Source organism: Tympanuchus pallidicinctus, unplaced genomic scaffold (genome assembly GCF_026119805.1).
Source record: "Tympanuchus pallidicinctus isolate F22 unplaced genomic scaffold, pur_lepc_1.0 scaffold3, whole genome shotgun sequence".
Taxonomy (NCBI): Eukaryota; Metazoa; Chordata; class Aves; order Galliformes; family Phasianidae; genus Tympanuchus; species Tympanuchus pallidicinctus.
In genome coordinates, this window is record NW_026294747.1 from 31,455,705 (window position 1) to 31,482,036 (window position 26,332).

General features: G+C 35.9%; 1 protein-coding gene across 1 annotated transcript in view; it reads left to right on the forward strand.

Moving 5' to 3' along the window:
- The window catches only part of AQR (aquarius intron-binding spliceosomal factor), a 49,621-nt gene extending 29,106 nt beyond the window's left edge, over positions 1 to 20,515 (forward strand). Inside the window, exons 25-35 of the mRNA XM_052693892.1 lie at positions 2,399 to 2,534; positions 3,790 to 3,999; positions 4,296 to 4,433; positions 5,356 to 5,427; positions 9,069 to 9,256; positions 9,676 to 9,847; positions 10,913 to 11,083; positions 11,788 to 11,873; positions 12,781 to 12,955; positions 13,980 to 14,093; positions 16,609 to 20,515. Of these exons, the coding sequence (XP_052549852.1) occupies positions 2,399 to 2,534; positions 3,790 to 3,999; positions 4,296 to 4,433; positions 5,356 to 5,427; positions 9,069 to 9,256; positions 9,676 to 9,847; positions 10,913 to 11,083; positions 11,788 to 11,873; positions 12,781 to 12,955; positions 13,980 to 14,093; positions 16,609 to 16,848 (1,702 nt within the window). The 3' untranslated portion in view covers positions 16,849 to 20,515. The remainder of the gene's footprint in view (positions 1 to 2,398; positions 2,535 to 3,789; positions 4,000 to 4,295; positions 4,434 to 5,355; positions 5,428 to 9,068; positions 9,257 to 9,675; positions 9,848 to 10,912; positions 11,084 to 11,787; positions 11,874 to 12,780; positions 12,956 to 13,979; positions 14,094 to 16,608) is intronic.
- Positions 20,516 to 26,332: the final 5,817 nt, after the last annotated feature.

The following is a 26,332-nucleotide window of genomic DNA, read 5'->3' on the forward strand; positions in this document are numbered from 1 at the left end:
TTATGGGAAAAGTTTAATAAAGTTTTTGCAGTTAGAAATTTTTGTGCAAATATATCACCTCTACTTGTTCCTGAATATTGTATGCACATAAAGTAGAAATAAAACTTTGTGCTTCCAGTTTTTCAGAATATTAAATAGTACTAAAATTACTTATTTTATTGGTAATATATTTTGAAGAATGCATCTGTAAGGCAAGCTATCAAGTGTGCATCAGTACAAAGAATTATGAACCTATTCTTGTAAATGCTTCTATGCTTTACGTTACATGCCAGTCCAATTGACGTCAGTGGGATTACAAGCATTCATAAATGCAAGCAGGAGATATAAGGGTCATGCAATGGAAATAACTGGATTGTCTAGTACTTGATTTTATAGCAATACCTAGACTTCCAAAAGATGCAGTAAAAATTTTATTTAGTTATGAGAAGTTAATCATGTACACGTTATTGAGATTCATTTAGCAAAAGAAATCCTCGGGATTTTTTTCAGATTTGATTGATTGAACATAATCTTTTCTTTTTTTTTTTTTCCAGAAATTTGGTATCCAAAATCTTAGTGAAAGGATATCATTGTAGATATGTATTTTAGTAAAATCTATGGTTTCCACTTTCCTGGAAGTGTAATGCTCACAATTAAATGAAATTTTCTATTATTATCTATTCTCATTTGCTTTCAGAGTAATTGTAGACCTACAGGTCAGTACTGCAAATTTCTGTGGGTTCTGGCAGTTTGAGAAGGAGAGTTGTGGTGAGGAATGTACTACAGGGAGAAGTTTATTTCCTATATACCTTTTGTTGTTTGTTTGTTTTCTTCTAATGTTGCTTCAGAGTGGTTTTTTTTCTGTGTCAGACTGCTCTAGAGAGCTGGTGCTGCTTGAAGAATTTTGACTACTTGCAAGCTTCTTATTCACTTTTTGCTCCCTCTGCAGACACAGAAATATTGGGAGTTTTAACAACATAAGGTGGAGAGGAACTGTTTAAACTGGTACTTAAGAATAAAGAGGATCTCAGCTAAAGAAAATTCCTATATTAATGAATGAATGAAGCAGAGAGTTCTTATTAAATCATGAAAAACAATAGCACATCTGGAAGCGTGGAAAAAAAACTGATTATAGTAACTTGTAATAATGATGAATTAGTTTTGCTGAAGGGAAAAAAAAGATCTAATAGTACAAGGCTTTTGACTGTCACAGTTCCTGAGAAAGTTGGTTTTTTGGTTGTGAACAATACCGCATTCAGTTGTGTCTTTCTAAATTGAAATCACCAGTTTTAACTTTTTAAACTGTTGTAAATAAGACAGTAGAAGCCACTGAGATCCCAGGGATTTCCTTTTATTTTTCTTATTACAACAGAATCACAGAATGGCCAGGGTTGGAAGGGACTTCAAGGATCATGAATTTCCAACCACCCTTGCCACATGCAGGGCCACCAACCTCCCCATTTAGTACTAGACCAGGCTGCCCAGGGCCCCATCCAACCTGGCCTTGAACACCTTCAGGGATGGGGCATCCACAGACTCTCTGGACTGCCTGTTCCAGCACCTCACCACTCTCTCTGTAAAGAATTTCCCCCTGGCATCCAACCTAAATCTCCCCTCCCTCAACTTAAAACCATTTCCCCTTGTCCTGCAGTTATCAACCCTTTCAGATGGAGGATTCCCCTCCTGTTTGAGGGCTCCCTTCAGGTACTGAAAGGCTGCAATGAGGTCACCCCGCAGCCTTCTTTTCTCCAGGCTGAAAATGCCCAGCTCCCTCAGCCTGTTTTCATAGGGGAGGTGCTCTAGTCCCCCAATCATCTTCGTGGCTCTCCTCTGGACCCTCTCCAACAACTCCCTGTCTTTTTTTGTACTGCGGGCTCCACACTTGGATGCAGTATTCCAGATGGGGCCTCACAAGAGAAGAGTAGAGGGGGACAATTACCTCCCCGTCCCTGCTGGCCACCCCTCTTCTGATAGAGCCCAACAACAGTTTTTTAACACCCAAACAACATACAAGGTTTTTCCTGAGCAGCATTGAGTAGAACAGTGTCCTTCTATGTATGGATGCAGACCTGTCTGTTATGATAGGCTGAGCATTATTGCAAGGCACTTTGTATATTGCCAAAGGAAGTTAGACTTGCACAAAAGCTTGGGTTATCAGTTTGGTTTCACTTGTGATTATCCATATATTCACACACGCACGTGCACGTTTTACACCATACAGCATACCACACCACCAGCATCCTCTGCTGATGTTGTGGTCTATTATAATAAAATAGGAAGCATTACTTTTGGAGCAGCCTTCATAGTTGTGGTTTTGGGAGAAGTGTTTGTGATCTCTCTTTTTGATTCTTACGTAAACCAGTTTGGAACTAAATAAGTCTGTATACAAAATAAGTAAAACCTTAATTCATTTTTGTAGGTATGGAAGAGTGAATTATGTTCTGGCTCGAAGACTTGAACTCCTGCGAGAAGTTGGGCGATTGCAAGAGAGTCTTGGTGTTCCAGGAGATGTTTCTTACACTTGTGAAACAGCTGGCCACTTTTTCTTATACCAAGTAAGGATTGAAATACTTTACAGAGACTTTATGACCTCAGTGTGTTATGAAACACTATGAAAATTAGAGAATTTTTCAGAATCAGGTCTCAAAAAAAAACATTTTCTTTAGTGGTTCAAAATATAAGATGTCTAAAGCCCTCTTTATTATTTATTTAGATTGCTATTGTTTTAATTTAATATTGTTTTAATTCCTGACTCATATTAATTATAAGACTAACACGCTTTATTACTACTGACAAGATTTCAAACCTGGAGTTTTCCCTTCAATTATGAAAATCTGTGGAGTGCTTTGTATTTTGGACAAATATTACAGCTGCTACTTACTGCTCCTATAGACAGCTTTTGTGTTTGAAATCAGATGCATAGTCTACAGAACAATGATTTTTCTGTATATTGTCTACCCCTCATTTCTGTTTGATGTAGACACAGAGTCATCTTAAGCAAGTAATATGGCTTAGGCAGACTTGTAGAGTGGTACTTAGGAACAAATCTCCACACCATATATGTTTTGAGAGAAGTTACCTTGGGTTAGCAGTAGCATGGTTCCAAACATTAAAGGAGTTGATGTGTACTACGATAGAAGCACTGATCAAGTTCATCTTCTGTTTTAATTTCCTCCTGAAGGAATCCATTTTAGTATTTAAACAAAAGTATTTTAAGTAGAGATAATTAGGAAAATATGAAGATGGAAGATAATGTGAGAGAAACAGCCTCATGGACACCAAGGTCAGTGAATAAAGAGGGAAAGGAGAAGAGATTCCAGGTGCCAAAGCAGAAGTTCCTCTGGAGCTCTGGAGAAGAGGACCATGGTGAAGCAGTTTTTATCTTAACAACCTATGGAGGACTACAGTAGAGCAGATCTCCACGCTGCACCCTGTGGAGAAGCACATTCTGCAGCAAGTGGATGTGTCTTCAGGGAAGCTGGAGCCTATAGAGAGTCTATGATGGAGCAGGCTCCTGGCAAGAAGTCTTTTTCTGAAGGACTGTACTCTGTGGGAAGGGCGTATACTGGAACAGTTCTTTATGAGGAGTGTGGAGGAGGTAGAATAGCTGGGAATGAAAGAGTAAAGCCTCATACATCCTACTTTGTGTCAAGATTAAGTGCTAGTTTAGACATGTGTTTTGTGGTTAAAAGTTACTTAAGAGAATTGATTTAATAAAAATAACCATTTTAACTAGGTATACAAGATGACACGTATCCAGTGACTTCATTATATAAAAATACATCTGTATGATACTTTTGTTTGCCATAGGTAATGTCTCGTTGGGAAGAATATATCAGCAAAGTGAAAGTTAAAGGTGGAAAATTACCAGATGTTACAGATGTGTCCAGTTTCTTTCCCTTTCATAAGTATTTTGCAAATGCTCCTCAACCAATTTTCAGAGGCAGATCCTATGAAGAAGATATGGAGATTGCTGAAGGGTGTTTTAGACATCTAAAGAAAATCTTCACTCAGCTTGAGGTAAGACCTGTATCTGTTAAAGGTTAATAATTCTGGTAAATCCTAAAGAAACTTCATAAAGTTCTAAAATTCTTATTTGTCCTAAATCCTAGAAGTAGTATATACCTCTAGGCAACTTCTTTAGCTTGAAAGGCGTCCTGGTGAGCATTTCTCCCTTCAAGTAATTTAGACATACTTTGCAATAGGGACAAGAGTCTAATCTGTTTTATTTTGAGCTTAGGAAGCACCCATTTTATGTGCATTTTGTAAGTTTGTATATAAATTTTCTCTCAATTCAATTATTTTTTCTATCGCAGGAATTCAGAGCATTTGAACTTCTCCGCAGTGGCCTGGATAGATCCAAATACCTGTTGGTGAAAGAGGCAAAAATCATTGCTATGACTTGTACCCATGCCGCTCTGAAACGACACGACCTGGTTGAATTAGGCTTCAAAGTAATTATATTTGTAATAGTAACACTAATCATGTTTTCTAGATTTTTGTTGTTGTTTATGATGTTGTCACTTCCTCTCCTTCCCCCTCCTAGGCCATCTTATTCAGACCTTTCATCTGTCCTAGATCTAAGTGACTGGATTGTTTTGAGTTGCGTGTTTTTACCAGTATGTTTCTAATAGTAATTTTTTGAAGAAAACTCTTTCTAACAGAACCAGAAGTTAAAGATGGTAACATTTTAAGTTGCACATATTGAAATGCTTGAAAGTGCATGCATATTTAAAATAAAAAAAAAAGTTTTGTCATATTAGGTGAACTGCCATTATATGACTGGGTAATAAAAGAAAGGATGAACTGGGAAAGACACTTTTGTTACAGCATTGCTTACTTTACAAAGGAGCAATTTGAGAAGAACTGTGTTACAGTGCTGTTTTTGCTCTGCACTGAGATTCATTTACTGCAGATTTCTGACAAAAATTGACAGATGCCCTCATCTCTTTCAGTGTTTTTCTCCTATAATGCACTGGATCACAGAAGTGCAACTTATCACTGCAAGTTGGTTTCACACCAAGTTGGTTTGCCTCACTGCAGAAAGCTTTTCCCTTGAGGATGAATTATGGCGTATGGAAAGAGTATAATGTAGTTCAGATGCAGGTTGTTTCTAGATCTGAGGACTGATTGGTATGGATAGGTTTGCTGTTGATGTAATAAGATTTCACCCCCTGAAACTGATTTTAGTCTATTGGCATTTTGCTTATAGAGTAAAATCCTGCTGTGTAACTGTCCTACTTAAGGAAAAGAAACAAACAAACAGAACTTTTAATTCCCCAATTAAGCAACTGATGCTCCCTTTTGGTAGATTGAATAACAGTGTTAACTTGTATTATTTGACTGATGGACTTCTGTATACTTTTTCTTTCTCAGTATGACAACATCTTAATGGAAGAGTCTGCACAGATTCTGGAAATAGAAACCTTTATACCTCTCCTGTTACAGGTTAGACTTATATTATAAAACATGCTGCAAAAAAATGAAAATTGAAAGTCCATGTTCTTGAATAATATAGAATAATAAAAGGAAAGTATCTTGTGTGGAAGGTAACATAAAACTGGTATTTCCTGTTTTGCCGACACTAAGAACTTTCACATTTTTCTTCATTAGTTGTGTATCTTGTATTTTGACCTGAGTGTTTGTGACTGCCAGGGTTTCACTTTCAAAATGTGAAGAAATGTGAGTGAACTAGTACCTTGGTTTGTCATTCTTTTACTTTTATTCTTTGCCATATCATAGCTGTTGTTAAATCTTTAATAATTTTATCAGTTTTTTAAATTGGCAGTTATTGTGAAATAACTGTTTTAACTGCTTCCCAAGAGCATAAGGCCTATATAATTGCTCTCTATCATCTCATCTGCCAGTTTTGTTTGGCCAGTTGTAGTTAAAACTGAGAGATTAAGTGGATGTCTGTTACCTACAACTTTCAGGAAAACTAGAGCCTGGTAGAAATTAAGTATTTTAACTGAGGTTACAACACTGCCGCAGGTGAGAGGGGAGGAATAGAAACTGGTTCTTTTTTGTCTACTTTTGACCAATAATTAAGCGACTTTTATCTGGCTGCATTGGCAAATGTCTAGCTTGGAATCATCTGTAGCTTGTATTTTTCAAACCTAGAATTGGTAGATAAGTAATGTACATGTGATACAGTTGAATGAAAGTCTTATCCCCTGTCTTTGTGATGGTAAGGGATTGTTGTAATAGAGCAGCTAATGCTGCTACAGTTGCAGTTGAGTGTCCAGAGATGTGTGAATGCTTGTTTCCTGGAGACTTTCAAGGCAAGGCTGGATCAGGTTCTGGGTGACCTGACCTAGCTATGGATGTCCCTGTTTGTTGCAACGGAGTTGGAAAGGGACCTTTGTACAACTCTGGGTATTCTTTGATTAATAAGTATCTTTTCCTAAAAGCATTTACTCTGATTTTTTCAAACTCATTGTGTTTAGTTAGCCTATCTTTGAATTTGTTGTGCCTCAGGTGAAGATTGCTGGTCCAGTTCTGTGATTGCTTTTAGTGACCTCAGCTTGAGATGCATCACTTCCTTCTTTTAAGAGCTGTAGGCCTTCAGGAAAAAGAAAGCTGTGCTTCTTGCACATCTGTGGCTTAAATGACTTTCAAGTTTTAAATCAGCTTTCTAGTATTTTCTGTATCTCAAATTATCATGAAATGAAATTTCACCATTGGAAGTAAAGTGTGGATTCTCTCCGGAACTGTTTAGCTGCTAAGCAGAAAATAATAAGTGGGAAATTAGTGAAACTAAGAGCCTATGTTGTTCATTTGATTCTTACTCTAGTGGATTCTGAAAAATACAGTCTGTGTTTGCTCATTTTCTAAAAGTGACTTTCCTTTCTGGAAGTTTTGTTTGAAGGTGGTGGTTTTCATTGAAAATGAACAATCTAAATTCTTCTAGAAAGCCATATCCAAAGAATTTTAACAGAATCTCCATGAAAGATTTCTATATTTTAATTACAGCTCATAATTTCTCACATAGCTCCTTAACAATAGAGTATCAAATACAGTTAGAAGGAGTTAATTCATTATAAGCCTTAGTGTACAAGACAGTGTACATGTCCAAGAATCATGCTGCTGGTAAAGCCCATGCTTTCCCAGCTCAGTTGATATCTTTCTTCAGTTTGGGAAACATCAGTGTTGCATTTTATCACCTTTTTGTTGTGGTAAAGGCTACCATGTTTTGATAACTCAGAGCAAATAGGCAACTAATTAATTAACACATAGATTTTAAATGGCCTGAACTCTGAGCAGGATCATAGATTTCTGTTATTTTGGGAGTGTCTGGAGAGAAAACAAATTCAATGAGGTTTCTTGCAAATACAAGGATTTTTTTTTATTTTTTTATTTTTTTTGCTTAGTTAGGTGCTTCTAGCTGCCTGAAGGGAATATAGGCATAAGTTATAGTTTAGGTGACTTCTAATGGAAGCTGGTCTTTAGATATTTAGGCTATTTAAATCTGAAGACCAGTGTAAGTTACTCTAGGATGTTGTTTTTGCCTTTTCTCAGTCCTGAATTGAATGCTGCTAAGGTGCTGTGTAACAAATGATTAAATCCTGCATGGCTCTTACTGTGGTTTTTGTAGATCATAGAATCATTAAGTGGCTTATGTTGGAAGGGACCTCAAGGATCATCAAGCTCTAACCCCCCTGCCATAGGCAGGGCAGCCAACCTCCATATCTAACATTAGACCAGGCTGGCCACAGCCCCATCCAACTTGGCCTTGAACACCTCCAGCGATGGGGCATCCACAACCTCTCTGGGCAGCCCATTCCAGCACCTCACTTACCTTTGGTAAAGAACTTCCCCCTGATATCCAACCTAAATCTTTCCTCCTTCAGCTTTAGAACTTTTTCTTCTTGTCCTGCCATTATCTACTCTTGTAATGAGTTGATTCTCCTCCTGTTTGTAGGCTTGCTTTAGGTACTGGAATGCTGCAATGAGATCACCTTGTAGCCTTCTCTTCTCTAGCTGAGAAGCTCCTTCAGGCTGTCTTTGTAAGAAAGGTGCTCCAGGCCTCTAATCATCTTTGTAGCCCTAATCTGAACCCTCTTCCCTGTGTCGGGGCCTCAAAACTGGTTACAGTACTACAGATGGGGCCTCACAAGGGCAGAGAGGGGATATCACCTTACTGACCCTGCTGGCCACCCCTCTTCTGATGTGGACTGGAATATAGTTGGCTTTCTGGACTGCAGTCACACGATGCTGGCTCATGTTAAGTTTTTTTTATCTACCAGGACCACTAATTGCATCTCAGCAAGTGCAACCAAAGTGTGCTTGATTTGTTGAACCTTGTTAGGTTCACATGGGCCCAGCTTTCAAGTTTATCAAGGTCTCTCTAGATGACATCCCTTCCTTATGCTGTATCTACTGCACCACTCAGATTGATGTCTCGTGTTCTTTGTCACTGATAAACATGTTAAAGAGTACTAGTCCCAGAACAGGCCCCTGTGGGGGGACAGTATTCATGACTGACGTCCACCTGGACATAAAACCATTGACCTCTGGCTGTGTCCTTACAACCAATTCCTTATCCACTTAATAGTCCACCCTTCAAATCCGTATCTCTCCAGTCTTCATCCAGAGATGAAGATGTGGTGGGGGACCATGTCAATGGCCTTGCAGAAGTCCAAGTAGGTGTCATCAGTTGCATTCATTTTGTCCATCAATGCTATCACTCCATCATAGAAGGACACAAAATTATTTGGAGAGCTCTTTGCTGTCTGAGCTTGAAACTACTGATAAGAGCAAATTATTCTTGTTACTTGAACTTCTCCAAATTTTCATCCTTTTACTTTCTTACTAGGGTATCTTCTGTCATGATGAGGTGGACAGAGTTCAGTTTTCCTTCCTTGCACCCTCGTTAGAGAGGGCTTCAGCGCTCTTCAAGTGTCAAGAGAAGGAACTTCAGGCTCTCTCAAGTAGTTCTCCTGTGGGAAAGTATTAGATATGAACTGTAGAGCTGGCAGGCAGAAACCTTCAGGATTCTAATTCTTGGGTGAACCACTTGACTGTTTATGTGTTTTAATTGAATGCCTTGATTATACTGTAGTACTTACCGTTGTTTTAATTGATTTTAGAACCCTCAGGATGGATTCAGTCGTTTGAAGCGGTGGATTATGATTGGTGACCATCACCAGTTGCCACCAGTCATTAAGAACATGGCTTTTCAAAAATACTCCAACATGGAGCAGTCCCTCTTCACACGGTTTGTTCGTGTCGGAGTTCCAACTGTTGATTTGGATGCACAAGGAAGAGCAAGAGCAAGGTGAGTGAAATAAAACTGCATGTTTGTCTAGTGCCAGGTTAAGAATCGGAGAAGCAAACTTACAGTATTGGAAACTTTGGGTTGTTAAGACAAGAGTCTGTGCAAAGTGAAGATTTAGCTGTTTTGTGCCATTGATTTCAGCTCAGACTAGGAGGCAAGTTAGCACAAACAAAGTTTGTGGTAGCTGCATCATTTGAGGAGCGCTGCCGAAATCCTTTCTGAAAGCTTTACAATTAAAATGTTCGTGTCTTTGTTCTCAATTTGAAAAATGGAGTATACTATGGTTCTTTCAGCAGTTTTTTTGAGTTTTCTGCCAACTGGACAAAAATCAAAAACTAAAATAGTAATAGCAATAATAATAAAATGTTGAGTGTTGAGTTCAAAAACCCGTGTTAACTGCTTGTGTGTTTTTCGGGCAGTTTATGTAACCTCTACAACTGGCGTTATAAAAATCTGGGTAATCTACCTCATGTGCAGCTTATGCCAGAGTTCAGAACAGCCAACGCTGGGTTTTTATACGACTTCCAACTTATAAATGTAGAAGACTTCAATGGTGTGGGAGAGTCTGAACCCAATCCTTATTTCTATCAGGTAAGAGAAATACTGAATGTATACTTTATTTTATCTAGATATGTTTTTTTTAATCTGCAATGAATCAAAATTCTGTAAGCTGATAGTTATGTTCTCAGACTTTTGGTTGTGTATATACATGATTTTTTTTCTCCTTGTAATCAATCTGAATGTTGAAAAGGATGATAATTTGTTATGCCCTTTTGCTCCAAGTGAATGATTCTTCTTGCTATCTCCGTTTGCTCAAAGTCATTGGGGGAGAGAGATTTGATATGTAATTAATTATGAAACATTTTGGCCTATGGCAAAGATGTTTAGTTCTGCTGTATTGTCATGACAGTGAAATAAATGGTAGAATTCTACTGTATAAAATATCGAAGTTTGCTCTGTGGTGGATACTTGAGTTTGAGGAGTCAGTGTTTTGATTTAATCTGTATATAAACATCTGTATATTTTAAAAATCTGTATATTTTATAAAACTGCATTCATAAAATAATGAAACCTTCCAACATCCAGAAGAATGATCTGGGACTATTATTTTAATTGTAGAGAGAAAAAGAAAAAAAAAAAAGAGTTGAAAGAAGTTTAATTATTTTAGTTCAATTTTTGCTTTTAGCATACTGGAGAGTGATTAATTGCAACTTTTTTTTTTTTTTTTTTTTTTGAGCCTTATTAAATTAGCGCTAAGCAATGCTCTTTTTTCATTTCTCTGTTTTTAAATCCTTCAATTTTAAATTCTAATATCTCTACACTGTCAACTTTTAATACTTAACAAATTATGGTTCCACAGTTTTGCATAAGAGATGAGGTTTTGTGTGTACTGGCACTTGTTGAGTTCTGTAATGCTGTAATAAGATGACATTCCTTTGGGCAGACAGCTCTAGGTATAGAAATACATTCAGGTGTGAATATTTCAGACACTGAACATTTTAAATTTTTCAAACAAGTAAATATTAATATATTTTATGGCTAATGAATATTTAGATTTTAACAAGTAAAACAGTACTTCTTGTAGATACTAGAAAGCATCAATGAATGCCTATCAAGCTTGCAAATAAATAACTTTCTTTTTCTCTGTCCTTTCAGAATCTTGGTGAAGCAGAATATGTTGTGGCACTTTTCATGTATATGTGCCTGCTTGGTTATCCTGCAGACAGGATAAGTATCCTGACAACGTACAACGGGCAGAAACATCTGATCCGAGATGTCATTAACCAGCGTTGTGGAAATAATCCATTGATTGGACGGCCAAACAAGGTGACTTAAAAAATATATTGGGCATTGAAGTGGTTCTGTTTTTTCATGATTATCATATTATACAAGTGATTAAATACATTCCCTACTTTTTATGCAAGTATTCATTGACTAATGTATACGTATAGCATGTATTTGTCAACATACATTTTATTTCACAGAGTCATATCATCTTGTTCGCGTGTTTGAAACTAGTTGTACAAAGAAACTGTGAAATCAGTCAAGTTTGATATGTCACGGACTATATGAGACAGAAAAATTCTTTTCTTTGTCATATATTTTGTCCTCCTTTTAAAAAATAAATATATTCACCTAGAGTGGATATGGTTTGGATTTGGTAAAATGCATAATGAAGAATATTATAAAACATACAGAAATGTATTTACATAAGTCTGGTGTCTACAGGTTAAAATATGGTGTTACAGAATTTGATCGTTTTCCACAAACTTTTGGTATTATCTTGCCAGAGTTATGTCTGAATTAAGTAAAAATAAGAAGTGGTACGTATAGTCTCAGCTTCTCCCAGGAAGAGTAGGTTGATGTCTTTTAGTTAAAGGTGAATTAAATCAGAATCAAATATTTTCGTCTGTCTTCCCATTTACTACAATCTGAATCAGAAGTTTGTGCTAAAATTTTGATGTCAGGCTGTAGTTAAAATGGCAAAGATTTAACCTATGGTGGTTTTTGTTTTGTTTTTTATTCTCTAGGTAACAACTGTGGACAGATTTCAAGGTCAACAAAATGATTATATTCTCCTTTCATTAGTGCGTACCAAAGCTGTAGGCCACCTTAGGTATGTAGAAAAGAACTCTTGCATAGTTGCTGAAGTATACATTTTCCACATCAGAAAGATGTTTGATATGTTGCACAAAGTTTCAACTCTTTCAGTACGTAGCGGAACTGAAGTTTAATGCTGTGCATTGGAGGAAGTTTAAACCTGGTTTATTTTTACAACACTCTGCTTCTCTCTTTGCAACCACTTTATCCTTTACTCTATATTACTATACTATATTCTACATACTATACTAGTACTCTATAAGAAGTTTATGTTATTGCACGTAGTCTTGAATAGTAGGTAGTTGAACAGGTAGTCTTGGATAGTTACTCCTGAATTTGAATTTTAATTTAGTAGATTAAGAGGAATGTAATTAATGCTTGTTGAATAAATGCAGGCTTAAACTTTCTATAAATGAACTTTTCTATAAGTGAGCTTTATTTGTTTTGTATCAGAAGTGTTTGGACACTTTGTAAGTTGTGTTATTTGTAGTCTAAAATGTTTGCACTTCAGCTTTGGAGTAAGGTGGAGTAAGACTTGTCTATTTAGGAGTAGTAAGATGATATCAGAACCTATGTTTTCTTATTCAGGGATACAGAAAGGCTATTGTGATTTGTTCCCAATGTAAAATATAACTGTTTTTCTAGGCTTCAGAGATAAAGGGTAATTTTAATATAATTAACAATATAGTAAGCCTTTTTATATGAAGGTTTTAGGATTTTAGTAGTTATTGTAGCAGTATGTAGAAGAAAAATTTAAGACAAGAGTGTTTAAGATTACTTCATGTTTTCTTAAAAGAAGCATGCTGAAGTCTTAATTCATGTTTTACTGAAACAATGGAATCAGTGAAAAAGTATATGATTAATTTGGCTTTTTTTTTTTTTTTTTTTTTTTTTTTTTTTTTTTTTTTTTTTTTTTTTTTAAGAGATGTCCGACGATTAGTTGTTGCCATGTCAAGAGCCAGGCTTGGGCTTTATATCTTTGCTAGAGTATCACTCTTTCAGAACTGTTTTGAGCTAACTCCAGCTTTCAGCCAACTCACAGCTAGACCACTTCACCTCCATATAATTCCCACAGAATGTTTTCCAGCAGCAAGACAGGTAGGAACGACTGCTATGAATGTCACTGGTGTGCTTTTTGCTTGTCTTTTTTGAGTGGGCTACAAGACATGAACTGCAGTGTCTTTGCTTTTAAACCACTGCTTCTTGGATAATTATATCCCTAGAGTTAACTTAGATCGTTTTACACTAGCTGCTTTTAACTGATTTTTCAACAAAACTAATTTACCACTGTAACTGGTCAGTTTTGTCTACTTATTTGTAAGTTCTGCCTGTGGAAGTGATGCTGTATTTTTATTTCAGGATAAATAAGTAAGGTTTTGCAGTGTGTTATGTATTTTTTCTTATTATAGAACAAAATGTCATTTCTCAAAAAGGAAGTACAAAGCTAGTTTCTTTTTATTAAAGGTTAAATAGCATTCAGCTGAGCAATTCAGTATAACAGAAGTGTTGCTGAACTAGATGCCTAAGTAAAAAATTTAATACTGCACTAGATCTTTAGCACTTAATCACAAGACTCGCAATGAATAGGATGCTAAACAAGTAAGAAATGGATGGGGAATACCTGCTTTGCTACCTGGAGTTTGGAGACGGGTACTTGCGTGAATCCAAAACTCCATTAGAAATCTTTACCTGGTCTAAAGTGCTGTTAACAAGTTTGGAAGAAAGCCCTTTGTTTGAAACTGCTGCATTCTACAGCAAAGAACAGTGTGAGTGTAGGCAAGGAGAAGCTGAGCTTTGGTAGTCATTGACACTAATCTGAGCTGAAACTAGTTAAGTTTTAGTTAAATCATCCTTGAATCCAAAATATAATTTACAGATTAAGTGTTGGAACCCAGCCTGTCCTTTTGAAATTGAATTTCTTCATTGGACTTCAGGATCATGATAAATAACGGTTGCCAAAAAGTGCATGACCTGTATTTCTTGCCTTTTGAAAGAATTTTGCTAGTTCTTTCTTAGAAAGCATTTTTTAAAATTTCTTCAGTTGTTTCCTAATACAATAAAATAATTTTTTGAATAATGGTTGTGTTTGCTTGCTGAATTTCTACATTTTGTACTTCTTTAGAATGGGGAACCACCGACTCACCAAATACATGTTATCAAGAATATGCCTCAAATGGCTAACTTTGTTTACAACATGTATATGCACATGATACAGAGTACACGCCACTACCAACAGGTAAGGACCTTCTAACTATTCAAAGGTGTGCATACAAAATAAGCCTTATTTTGGTAACAGGAAGTGCTGTTGTGGTTTGAGACTGTTACTGTTACATTTAAAATTCAAGAAGGCTTTAAAGCTGAGAGGGAGAATATTGAAATCTCTAAAATCTTGCAGTAGCAAGTGACTCAGGATGCAATTTAAGATCCCCTAAATAGATGTTAAAAAATGCTAGACGTGATTCTGTCTGGGTGCAAAAGTTCTTTGTTAATGCCAGGGAACTAGCTTGCCCAGTGTTTAATTGAAGTAAACTTGTGCGTTATATTTCAGTAAGTGCTGCCTGGTGGAATAGTATTTTGTAATAGATACTTTCTTGACATGGCTGCAGCCTACAGAGTTTTAGAGTTTCCTTGCCTTCAAACCATTTTAATCGAGTTAGCTCACTGCATTATTCAGTCTGGTTAGCAGCTGTAGTACTTGTGTGTGCAAGTCTGGAAGAATATTTTTTTTTCAGCACTGGTTCAGCATGTCACTTAATAGTACAGTGTAAGAGGTAGTGGTAGATGACTTTCTCACTTTTTATACTTAATTGTATCACTGCTTAATCCCTGGAGCAGAATTCAAAACCCATTGGGGATCTTGAGTCCTTACTATGTATGTAAGCAGAGCTTTAAAACAGTTTAAGTAGTATATAGAGATCTGCTTTTAGTCAGTGTATTTGGATCTGCGGATGGCTAGAGATAGTTGACAGTTAGCATAACCAGAGAGATCTTTAATGCTATTCCTGAACTGGAACACCTTCCATTTAATGTCTGGGTATATCATGTTACTTATAATGTACTCTTACTTAGTATTTATTCCCTTGTTGGTTTTTGCTCTTCTGAAGAATTTCTCAAGGCGGAAAATACTGATGTAAAAGTAATGCCATCTGATTGTGCAGAGAGCATCAGCATGATTCCATTTGTCTGAGAGATCTAGTTTCTGTTCTCTAATGCAAGGTTTATTTGACTCCTTAACTGAATGTGCACCTGAACCTTCGGCTTATAAACAGATATTCTTTTTAGCATCCTAGTCTTATGTTGCTAGCTAAAATTAGTTTAAAAAAAAAAAAAAAAGAAAAAAAACTGGTTCCCTGCTGTGGCAATGAATCATACTACTACAGCAGAAGCCAAAAAATGAAGTTTTCCTTATCCTTTCTGATATTTTTACATCATTGTATTTTTTTTTCCATTGGTCTTAACAGTAGTCACAAAGCACAGCATGAATCTAGCTGCATTACAGAAAATCTGAGTTTGTCTCATACTTTGAGGTTTTATATATATATATATATATATATATATATATATATACATACACTTACATATGAGGTGTATATATGTATGTAAGAGGTAGTGGTAAATGACTTTCTCACTTTTTATACTTTTCTATACTTTATATATATATTTGTTGTTTCAAAATCAGAGCTCTTTTAATTATTCTTTTTTTCCATGAGTAAATGGATTATGGAGATTAGTGTGATAACTTCAAAGTCTGTGAAAAAAATGCTTTTCTTTGCTGGTAGTCACAATTTTTGCATAGATTGGCCCAATGCTTGTCAGAAACTTGTAATATTAATGTCATCTAATTGAAGATAAGACTTTACTGTAATTAAACACTTAATTTGTCAAGTGAAACCGAGTTGCCTTTAAGCAAAATGTAACTAAACAACCATCCTTGCAGATTTATCAAGCTTCTATTTCATTAAAATATTTTAAGGAAATATCTGTCATGTCATTAGATGATGTCTGGCAGAAGTATAAGCATTTCTATACAGTCTGAGGTTGAATAGCTTCATCATAATCTTCTGCATACTGTATACTTGGTTGGGGTTTTTTTTTTCCAGGTCTAAAGTAGTTGCCACTGCTATTTGTAATGCTTTCTGCTAGCAAACCAGGTTCTTGGTTTGCACTTTGCACTAAAATACTTCTACAGAAGTATTATGTGAAAAATATCTAAGCATTACCTAATCTGTTACTGGAGTTACATTTTTCTACACTTAGAGCTGTGGGTGAAACTTATATAAATACAGATAATGTGCATATAAGATTTTATAAGATATTTCAAGGGGAAATTACTGGAATAAGAAAAAAGATAAGTCCAGCTTATCTAGGAGTTTGTAATGGTAATAGGTGAGGTTATGGTAGAAATGAGCTTGTTGCTTCAGCAGCCCTGTAGTCCCATTACTTGAGTGGCTGTTCGGATAATGAAACGTGTTTGATATCCTTGAATTGAAAGTACTGTGTTTTAACACTTGCTTTTCAGGCAAAAAGAATAAGACTCGTGTGTGAGCCAAGATGGTTCATTTTATGTGTATAGGAGAAAAATGCCTACAAATGATTAAGTCTTCTAAATTTTAAGTTCTTAAACTTACCTGATGCAAAGCCCTAAATCTAAAGTGAACAAACAGCTTGAGCTAAAATAGAAATAAATGCCAGAACGATATATTTGTTGTAAAAACTGAAAACTTTTTTTTTTTTTTTTTTTAATCATCCAGCGTTTATTACCCCCACCTGCCATGATTGAAGAGCCTGAAACTACTCAAACTCAAGAGTCTGAAGCAGAAGTTGAAGTGCAGGGTATTCAGGAAGATGCAGAAGAAAATAAGGTAGAAGAAGAAATGGTAAAGGAAGAATTGAAGGTGTCAGAAGTGGATGAACATCGAACAATGCCAGAACACCCTGGAAGAGACAGTGATAGTGAAGACAGTGAACCTGAGGATGAGAATGAAAAGTGATCCAAGTGATGTTTGTACTCTTACTTATTCTGGAAAACAAATGGGGAAAATGCAGTTAGAAATATGATTGCTATTTTTACATTGACTTTTCTTAAATGATTCCACATGTGATGTAATCTTGTTTCCTTGTTATCACTGAATGCTTTCTGGGCAAAAAAGATAATTGGCAGTCATTTCACTGAGTTCTTGTCAGTATCAGTAATGTAATTTGCTTATTCAACTCAAATGATATACGTAAGTTTTTTAGTAAAGATACTTTTACACAAATTTGGAATTTTTTTCTTATGCCTTTAATTCAGTTAATGAGTTAGCTTTTAAGCTTCACTGGTTACCTATATTATAAGGTATAAGGTATACCTTAGGTATTTACCTATTACCTTCACTGAGTACCTATATTTAGTATTGATCAGACACTGTAGTTTCTTTAATATTTTGCAGTGGAGAATTTTTTACATGGAACAGTGTTTATATACACTGAGATGATATTGTGGGTTTTGGCTCGAGTTTAGTAAGCTACTTAATTGCAAGTTTGAGAAATGGGAATTACCATGGCACTTTGAAATTTTGAAAGAGTTTTATTGAACTGGGAGTTTAACAAGCTCTCAGAATAAGGTGCAGGTACTTGTAGCAACTGTTCCATTGTTGACTGCCACTGCTGTTGCTACTTGATTGTCCCTTACACAAGAAGTAAGGATGCAACTTCTAAACAGCATTATTTTTTTAAATTAGAATCTTGAAATAAGATCTATTTCATTTTTAAGAGAACAACAGGATAAAGCCCCATCAGGAAAGCAAATGAAAGGAATTTGGTGAAGGCAGGATTCACAAAATATGTAATATCAATATTAGAGATGTAATGGGTGAGTATGTTTTCTGGAGTGATTTCTAAACATACATCTTTCACAAACTGATTAGTGAAAGCTTTTTCCCTAGCTTATTAAGAATATCTGTCAACTGCAAATTATCCAGTGGTTCAGGAAGGTTTATGAATTCCCAAATTTAATTTTCAAACAAAACAGGAACATCTTTCCTGACAAAGGGAAAATACTTAGTTTTCAAATGTTGCAGTTTTGTAGATTCCAGAAGAATTTCTTCACTAAATTGATCAGAAATGCATTAGCTTACAAGCTTTTATTACCATGTTTGACGATCTTTATCACAGAATTGCAGGGTTTGAAAGGGATCTCAAGATTGAGTCCAACTCCCCTGCTAAAGCAGATACCCTACAATAGGTTGTAGAGACCTAGAGGGATCTTGAATATTTTTTTTTTTTAACTTCTTATTCACACAAAAAAGAAAAACTACTCTTTTGACTGAAACTGTGTTATTTCATTACTTGTTCTGAGTGGAAGATGATGTAAATTCTTTGCCATTGGAGAACAAACAGCAATGTGTTTAATATTAGGATGGTAAGTTTATGTGGTAACATTCATGTGTTCAAACAGGGCAGAATAATACTGGGCCTTCAAGCAACATGCAACAAGCTCAGCTGATGTCTGTCATCTCTGTTTTCCAAACCATTTTTACAGATATTTGAGCCAGGCAATCATTTATTATACTTCAGAATTCTGGGGAAAAAAATTAGAAAAGGATTCTGGAGGGTTTTTTTTTTTTTTTTTAAATCTAAAATGGATGGTTTAATTGACAAGGATTCCATCAATACTACAGGGAAAAAGCAACCAAATCTAGAAGAGACTGTAAAGATGTAGATTTGTGTATGGCTTGCAGTGTAATCTTTCTGCTGGTGTATGAGCACACCTAGCCTGTTTAATACTGTGTTCCATGTGCAAGCCTATGTCCCTTCTGACTCATGGGATCCTCTTAGAACAGCCAAGTTAGAGTCATCAAATGTGTTGCCCTAACATGGTGAGCGGTGTTGTAAAGGAGCTCGTTGCTGACTAGCATGAAAGCAGAAGCAACTGAATCAAAAGCAATAGCAAAAACATTACAGCCTTAATACATACTTTTCTGAAGGACCAAGCATTGCCTATACTAGAGATGGAAAGTTTTGCTGAGTTGGCTTAAGCTGAGCAGGTCATTGCTGCTACTTTCCGTGTACTGAACTTTACACTTTTCAGTGATGGAAAGCGTTTTCGAATGTGGGAAGTCATGTTTACCATGTAGCAGTGGTTAGAAAGTTCTTTGTACTTGTGGAATACAAGGTTGGTAAAGTGATGTGGCTTTTTTTTATTTGTAGATGTTCTGCATTTAATTTTTGGTAAAGGATGAATTGTCTTTCACACCAAAATATGTTTAGTTTTGGTGTTTTATTGACTCTTCTTTACAAGAAAGAATTGGTGGGAGAAGTGAAACAGCCTAAAAAACCTACAAGTTTGTCAAGGGGGGAAAGACAATGCAAGCCAGAGGTCTTAACGAGCAGTTTACACTATGGTGACATCATAAACTTCATTTAAAAAAAATATTTTTTTTTTTCTCCTAGCCTATTCAGAATTTGCATTAATTCCGCAGTATGTGTTGGATAAGGTTCTAACTTTTTCCAAAAGGTAAAAAAGCATCCTGCCACTTCACCTCCTGAGAAAGGGTCTTTGCTGTTTCATCAGATATAAAAGGATATCAGTCCTCAAGGAAGGTATCCTGATGAGGACTAGAAGTTAAGATTGCTGACAGAATGACTTTGCTGACGGAAGAGTCATTTTATTCTTTGAAATCAGACATTTAAAAAAAAAAAAAAAAAAAAAGGCAGTCGATGTTGTTCACTTTACTGGATAAACAAGACATACAATTCTATTGAAACAAGAATTAGATAACACTTGGAAAGTCATAGAGCAAGCTGATATAAGTAAATGTCCTAGCCAACAAATGAATCACAACCCACAGCAGTCAAGAATCTTTGAATGCCATTAAGACATATGGCAGTGTAGTTTCCTTTGCCAAACATGGTAGTCTGCCTTGCAGAATCAATCAATAGAAAAGGAGGAGTTCAGGGGAGTTTTAGAGGCTGTTTACGTGTTTCCTGTTACATGGCTTTTCTGTGTAGTTTTCTTAGAGTCTCAGGATTGATTGGTTAAGTACCTGACGAAAGAAAATCTCTGTGCTGTAGTACTAACACATTTTAAAATAAAGCTATTAAAATTGTGAATTTAAAAATAACTTCCTTAAATGATTTAAACTCAGCATCCTCTGTTAAATCCATTTATTTGCCTAATTTTATCTAGATTCTGAAAAGGTACAGTTCTCAGCTCTCAGAAATTAAATTCTTCCTTACTCATAGACGTATCTACGCAATCATTACCTAAAATGGATGCAAGAGGAAGAATCAATACCTGTAATGCTACTTGCTCTCTGTAAGTAGTTGTTTCAGAAAACTAAATGCCAGTATTGGAATGAGAAAATGATCTTTTCCTCCCTCCCATAGTAGATAACAAGGGCAGATTATTTCTCTAGGGCCTTGCTCTGGAAGGGCTTTAATCAGCTTAATCTAGCCCATATCAGAGGTCACATAATATAGTGCTATTGAGAAAAACAGTTGCATTTAATTTAGCTTCCATCATGATTTTCATTCACCTTGAAAAAAGAAAAAATGACAAGGATTTTGAATCAAGTAATAACATCAATGTAATGCAGAGAAGCCCATTGCTTTACTGTTAATGTCTGGGGAAAAAAAAAAAAAAAAAAAAAAAAAAAAGATAAAAGCAAATAAGAGTTACTTTAGCTATGAGTAAGAAACTTTCCAAAGTTCAGGCATTATCTCTTTGCTTGAAAAACAGTATCAGAACAAACAGAGTATGCTTCTGTATGCATGTATAATTAACTTTTAGGAAAATGTAGATGTAAGCAAAACGTTGAGCTGACTGTTGTCAATTATATAGTTCATCTGTAATGTCACTGAAAAAGTATATACATAGTTATATCTATCTATCTATATAAGCTATATATTATATCAATCTATCTATATAAGCTATATATGTAGCTACAGTGTATGTTTGCCTAATGAAACATTAGAATTTTGCCATTCCAGTGAATACCATAAAAGAATAAGCTAGTGATCCAAATAAGGGTCAGGAATATATCAGTCTTGGCACTGTTTGTAAGAGATAAAAAGAAGCCGCCTTTATTGCATTTATCAACTGTGAATTCCTAAATTGCCACAGTCCTGTGTAAGAGAAGCCCTGCTACACATCCAGAGACGCTTCAGCATCCTGCTGCACTAGTCTGACATCTCTTGCATGTCAAGAGCACTTATTTTTAGATGGGACAGTCATTAGGGACGTAACGTATTGTAACTACTGTAGAGGAAGTAGTCTAGGGGCAGCAGAAGCGGATTGAGAGAAGCTCAGTACAAAGACACTAAGATTCTGTTTCTGACCTTAATCCACAGCAGTACAGACTTGCCCTATTTTTGGGAGTGATTTTTGGCAGCAGCAATCATGTTCTATTGGGAAATACCATGTTTTCTAAAATGAGAAATTCTGTGTTATGTATGCTGAGTCAGAGGGGAGAAAGCGCCTTACCAGTAATCCTCTTTATCTTGAGGGCTCATGTGAGAGCACTGAAACAAGACTTAGGAAAAAGAAAAGCCCAAGAGTAGAGGAGTTGTCTTACTGTTTGTCATGGCTTGTGCTGGGATAGGGTTAGTTTTCTCTCTAGATGTTCATATGAAGCTGTGTTAAGTATCTGTGATGAAAAGAATGGTGATAACACACCGGTGATTTTAGTTGTTGGAAAGCAGTGCTTATACAGTCAAGGACTTTTCTACTTCTGTTTTCATAGACTCTGTTTTTCAACTCTCTTGATCTCTAACATACTATGAATAAATGTTGTTCCTACATACATAGATACTTCAGTGATGGGGCTGTTGTCCTGGATTGCTCCTTGCTCCTGTGATGTTCACCTCCCAGCTCTATCATTTTGATCTCTGCAATGAAATGAGATACAAAGGACTGCTGCTGGTTCTGACTCATTTTGCTTGGTTCTTGATCCTATGCACAGTCACCTCCTGCAACACCAAGCTGTAATACGTATCCTTATTAACTGGACAGAAGAACTTAGCAAACGTGGGTTTAAATGCTCCAGATGAATTCAGTGGAATACACATGAGATCTTGTGTATAGGTTTGTCCTGCAAATTCAAAATTCAAATTAAAAAAAAAAAAACAAAAAAACACCTCTATTTGGATTTGTTTTACTGTATTTAGCAATGATGTCTTACAGTGTTCCAAGATAAGTATAATGGAATGAAAAGCCAGTGTAAGTTATTGTTGATGATCCTGTACAGTGTTGGGGAAGGTTTAAGAGAGCAACCTGTCTGAATTCCACCAACAGAGGTAAGTACTGGAGGAGAGCATGTTGCATCCAAACTCATGAGGAACCGAGTCAAGAATTTTTGTATTACTTTTCCTAGGCCATAGGTAGAAGCGCTCAGGTTACTTGTATACAGATATAACTTTATCTGGGTATGGGATGTCTCAAATGCTGATTTCAGGGTCCAGTCTGTAGCTATTTCATCTGCTTCAAAAGAATTACAAGACTACAGTAATTCCATGAGAGTACTGGAGGGACTCAATGCTAAAAACACAGCAAGAATCCTGGGATCTCCATTAGTGCATTCATTTGTTATGGATACCCTTAGGCTTTCATCAAATAACTTCCCTTGTGGCACCTGTCTCTCCTTCAGGCTGCCTTTCTCCTATAAGAAGGTAGAGAACAAACTACTGCTCATAACTTCTTATGCTCATTCAAGAAAAAAGTTGGCTTTCTCAAGTCTGCCAGTTAAGTATTAAGCAGGAATCTTCCCTCTGCTCTTCATCATCTGGCATGAGTATATGATCACAGCCTACTGGTCACTGGACCTTTTTCTTTCTACTCAGTAACTTTTAGCTGTTTAGAGCTGAAGGGAAAGACACATCCCGATACTGTATGCCTGTGAAAGATGTAATATGAAAGTCACTGTCCATGTAAGTAGAAATATGTATTAAGATAATCTGCCTAAATTGCCAAGCTGCTGGTAACCTATTGTTGCTGCCCAGTTCTGAATTTAGGCCACATACATCAACGTCTCCCATAAAACCTGACAGGGGTAGGTAGGAGCAAAGTCTCAAAAGCCTTTTTTTTTTCTTTTCCATCTGTTTTCTGTTTCCATCTCTGTGAGCAGAGGATCTACACCAGGTGAGGAGGCAGCCAGGTTGGCCTTGGTGAAGCAGAATTGTCTGCTTTGAGGAGGTGGCTGATGTGCAGCCCCGAGGACCTGCCCTGCTCCTCTATGGGTTTTGCACAGCAAATTCACCCAAGTGGCAAGTGATGTAAGAAGTGAGAGGGAAGGACATTGGTAGGAGTACCTGAATTTGTGGAAGGTGTTTTGTCATTTTTAGCATTGTTCTCCACTGTATTCCATGTAAGATAGAAGATACTGGTCGAAGCCTTGTCAGTTACCAGAGGCTGGTCAAGTTCAAGCGGGGAAAAGGGCTTTTGTCAAACAATGTGCTCGTATTGATTTTCTGCTTTAGTGAATGCCTGGAAGAGAAAATCTGATCATTCAATGAACCATGGTTATGATTTAAAGGTAAGGCTGTTATCTGTATTTTTCTGGTTTTGCTGTTAATTAATACTATGCTTTTCAGTACAATATCATGAAGCAACATAAATTCAGCAACTAAACACATGCCATCCTGTCCTGTGTCTTGCTGTTGTCACAGTGAGCATGAAATATTAGTATGAAATTAGTCGATGAGCAGCTCTGTCTACCTACAGTTATCTTATTCAAGAGCACATTATTTCTGGTCCTATTTTATCCTTTCTGATTATATTTTAATGTTTTTGAAACAAAACATTGCTAAGTAAATTGAACTGTTTTGGTTATTTCTCATGACACTGCTTATTCTTTCACAGTTTGAAAGCACTGCTTGTTGCTGTACTCCTCATTTATTTTATAAGCATCTGAATTAGAGCAAGCTTTCCAACTCAGTAATACTCTACCCCCTGCAGAGTGATCGCTCACTAGGCAGATAATAATACTTTTCACTACTCTAACTTGTGGTTATATTCACTTTATCACCTACATATATATGGGTGATTAGCGATCCTCTTATAAACGCAGGTAGTAAATGCTTATTGTAAAAGAATTTACATAGTATATAAACAGTTTATATTTTAAAAAATAATTACAAGTAAAACCAGGAGAAATGGCCCAATGTTTTAGTTATAGTCAATTTATCTTTTTCATTACCTTTTTTTTCTTCTTGATTTATCCAGCTTCTTTGCATCTCACAAGGCTAGCTGGAAATGCTAAGTTGTATTATGGACTGCACTCCATTTTTAAATGTATAACTAAATCTGTATTTTCCCAGACAACTGAAAAAATGAACAATGCAAAGACAAAGTGCTCAGACAGCTCACAACACTTCTCAGACATTGGGGAAGATAACTATTAATAATCTTGTTGGATAACAGGTTTGATGAATCCATTAAAAAAAAAAAAAAGTGGATTTTGAACTGGAAATTTATTTTTGTGAATATTTTATTCTACAGTGCACATTATTCGATAGTAAGGGATGTGAAATTCTGATGTCTCTATATATCTCTTCATTTTTACCTGTTTCCGTTCTTTCTTACTATCTTTCCTTTAAAAAAAACCTTAGTGATCTTTTGTTCTATGATCTCACTTTGTATTAATCTCCTTTGAACAGCGGTTTTTCAGTGGAACAACTTTGCTGATGTATGTTCACTGCACTGATTTTCAAGTACATTAGATAAATAAGGAACTTCTGTAAACACACTTACTGAAGCATCTCCTACTTTATTCTTTTCTTTTTTTTTCTTTTTTGCCAGTTATTATCCTTTTATCATAGGTAGTATCCTTTCTTCCTTCAAAAGGTATTATATAAACTATAGTGACCAGCTGACGGTGTGACAGTGATTTTTACATTTTTCTATGTGTTTCCACAAGTGTTATAAGGTGATAGAACCTAGAAGGCAGCTTAAAGAGTTTTGATTGATGACATGGATCTCTGTGGCATCTGGAAAGTGGCCTTGACAGTAAAAGATAGTTTTGGCAAAATTCTAACCATTTGGTCAGAGATTTTTAATGTAAAATGTAAATTGAGATATCTGAGGTTGGATATTTTGGAAAGTCCCAAAATTATATAGCTATTTTTGAAAATGAAATCAGAAAAAAAGAATGTGTGCTGTAAGGGTATGTAAGTACAGCTGATTTGTTGAGAAGTTCCAATCTTTCCATTATTTACACATTTGCAATTTGACATAGGGACATGTAATTATGATGGATAATTTCTTTTGCTATTTTCAGAAAAGAAGAAGATTACATATAATGTTTACCAGTAAGCTACTGCAATTTAAAAAAAAAACAAAAAAGGAAAAAAAAAAAAAAAAAGACATCGTAAAGTTTGCAATAACTGAAGTCTTTTTTATTTGTTTCTTTCAATCAGAATTGCAAGAGGCTTGAGCCCTTGGAAGATGGTTTCAGGGTATGAATCTTAGCTAATAAACAAGAAGACCTGTGGTTTGAACAGGAATAGTGTTTCATAAAGACCCTTGTCCTCAATTGGCCTCAAATATCTAGCATCATCTTATGCTAAATTAGGTGATGATATATAGAACTTCTTTCGTTAGAGGACAAGATCAGAGTAAAAACACTGCTGACTAAGGAGATTTGATTTTTTTTTTTTTCCCCTAACTTTGTTCTCTGAAACATTTAACTCCTGCTGTGCATCATCATTGAATACAAAAGTTGTGAGTTCTGCTATGGCACAATACATAGCTGAAATGTATGAATTAGTTTTAACATCTAATGTGCATTTTAAGGTAAAAGCTGGAAATATGTGATTCAGACTGACCATGATATGTGTTTTGAATATGGAGAGTGAAGGAGAAAAAAATGCAATTTCAAACCCTAAAACTATATGTAGGGCTCCAGGAGCCTTCCAAGTGGTAGGACAAAAGAGTACTTTTGTGTTTGACTCAGCACAAACAGAATTGCTTGAATATTTTTTCTCTTTATCATTCCACATAATCAAAAAGTATTGAAATAAACTTGAGATAAAAATCAAAATTTTTGTTGACAATACTGACATATCTGTCTACGGACGTGTATTTTTTTCCTGCATAGAAATAAGCTTTTTGAAAACAACTACAAATGTTACTGTGTGACCTTTGTATACTTGTTTTCTTCTCAGTTCTTTCTTTCAATTTTTCTGGACTTCTATAGTTAATGCCAATCTTTCCTCTGTTTGGATACTTAGAAACTTCACAAAGCTGGGTACAGCAGTAAGGTAAATAGTGTAGGTAATTCTTATAGCAGTCATCAGTACATAAAATGATTTAAGCACTGGAACATGCCAGAGGAAAGCTGAAGTAATGACTAGACCTTTAGCACTAAGTTCTGGGACACATCTGAAACCTCATTCTTTTCTGGAGCTAGTTTGCATCAATTGGTGCAGCTAGCATTTACAGTCTGCTCATTTGGGAGTCAGCACCTGGAATTCTTGAAGAGATAATCTGTATCATTTCCT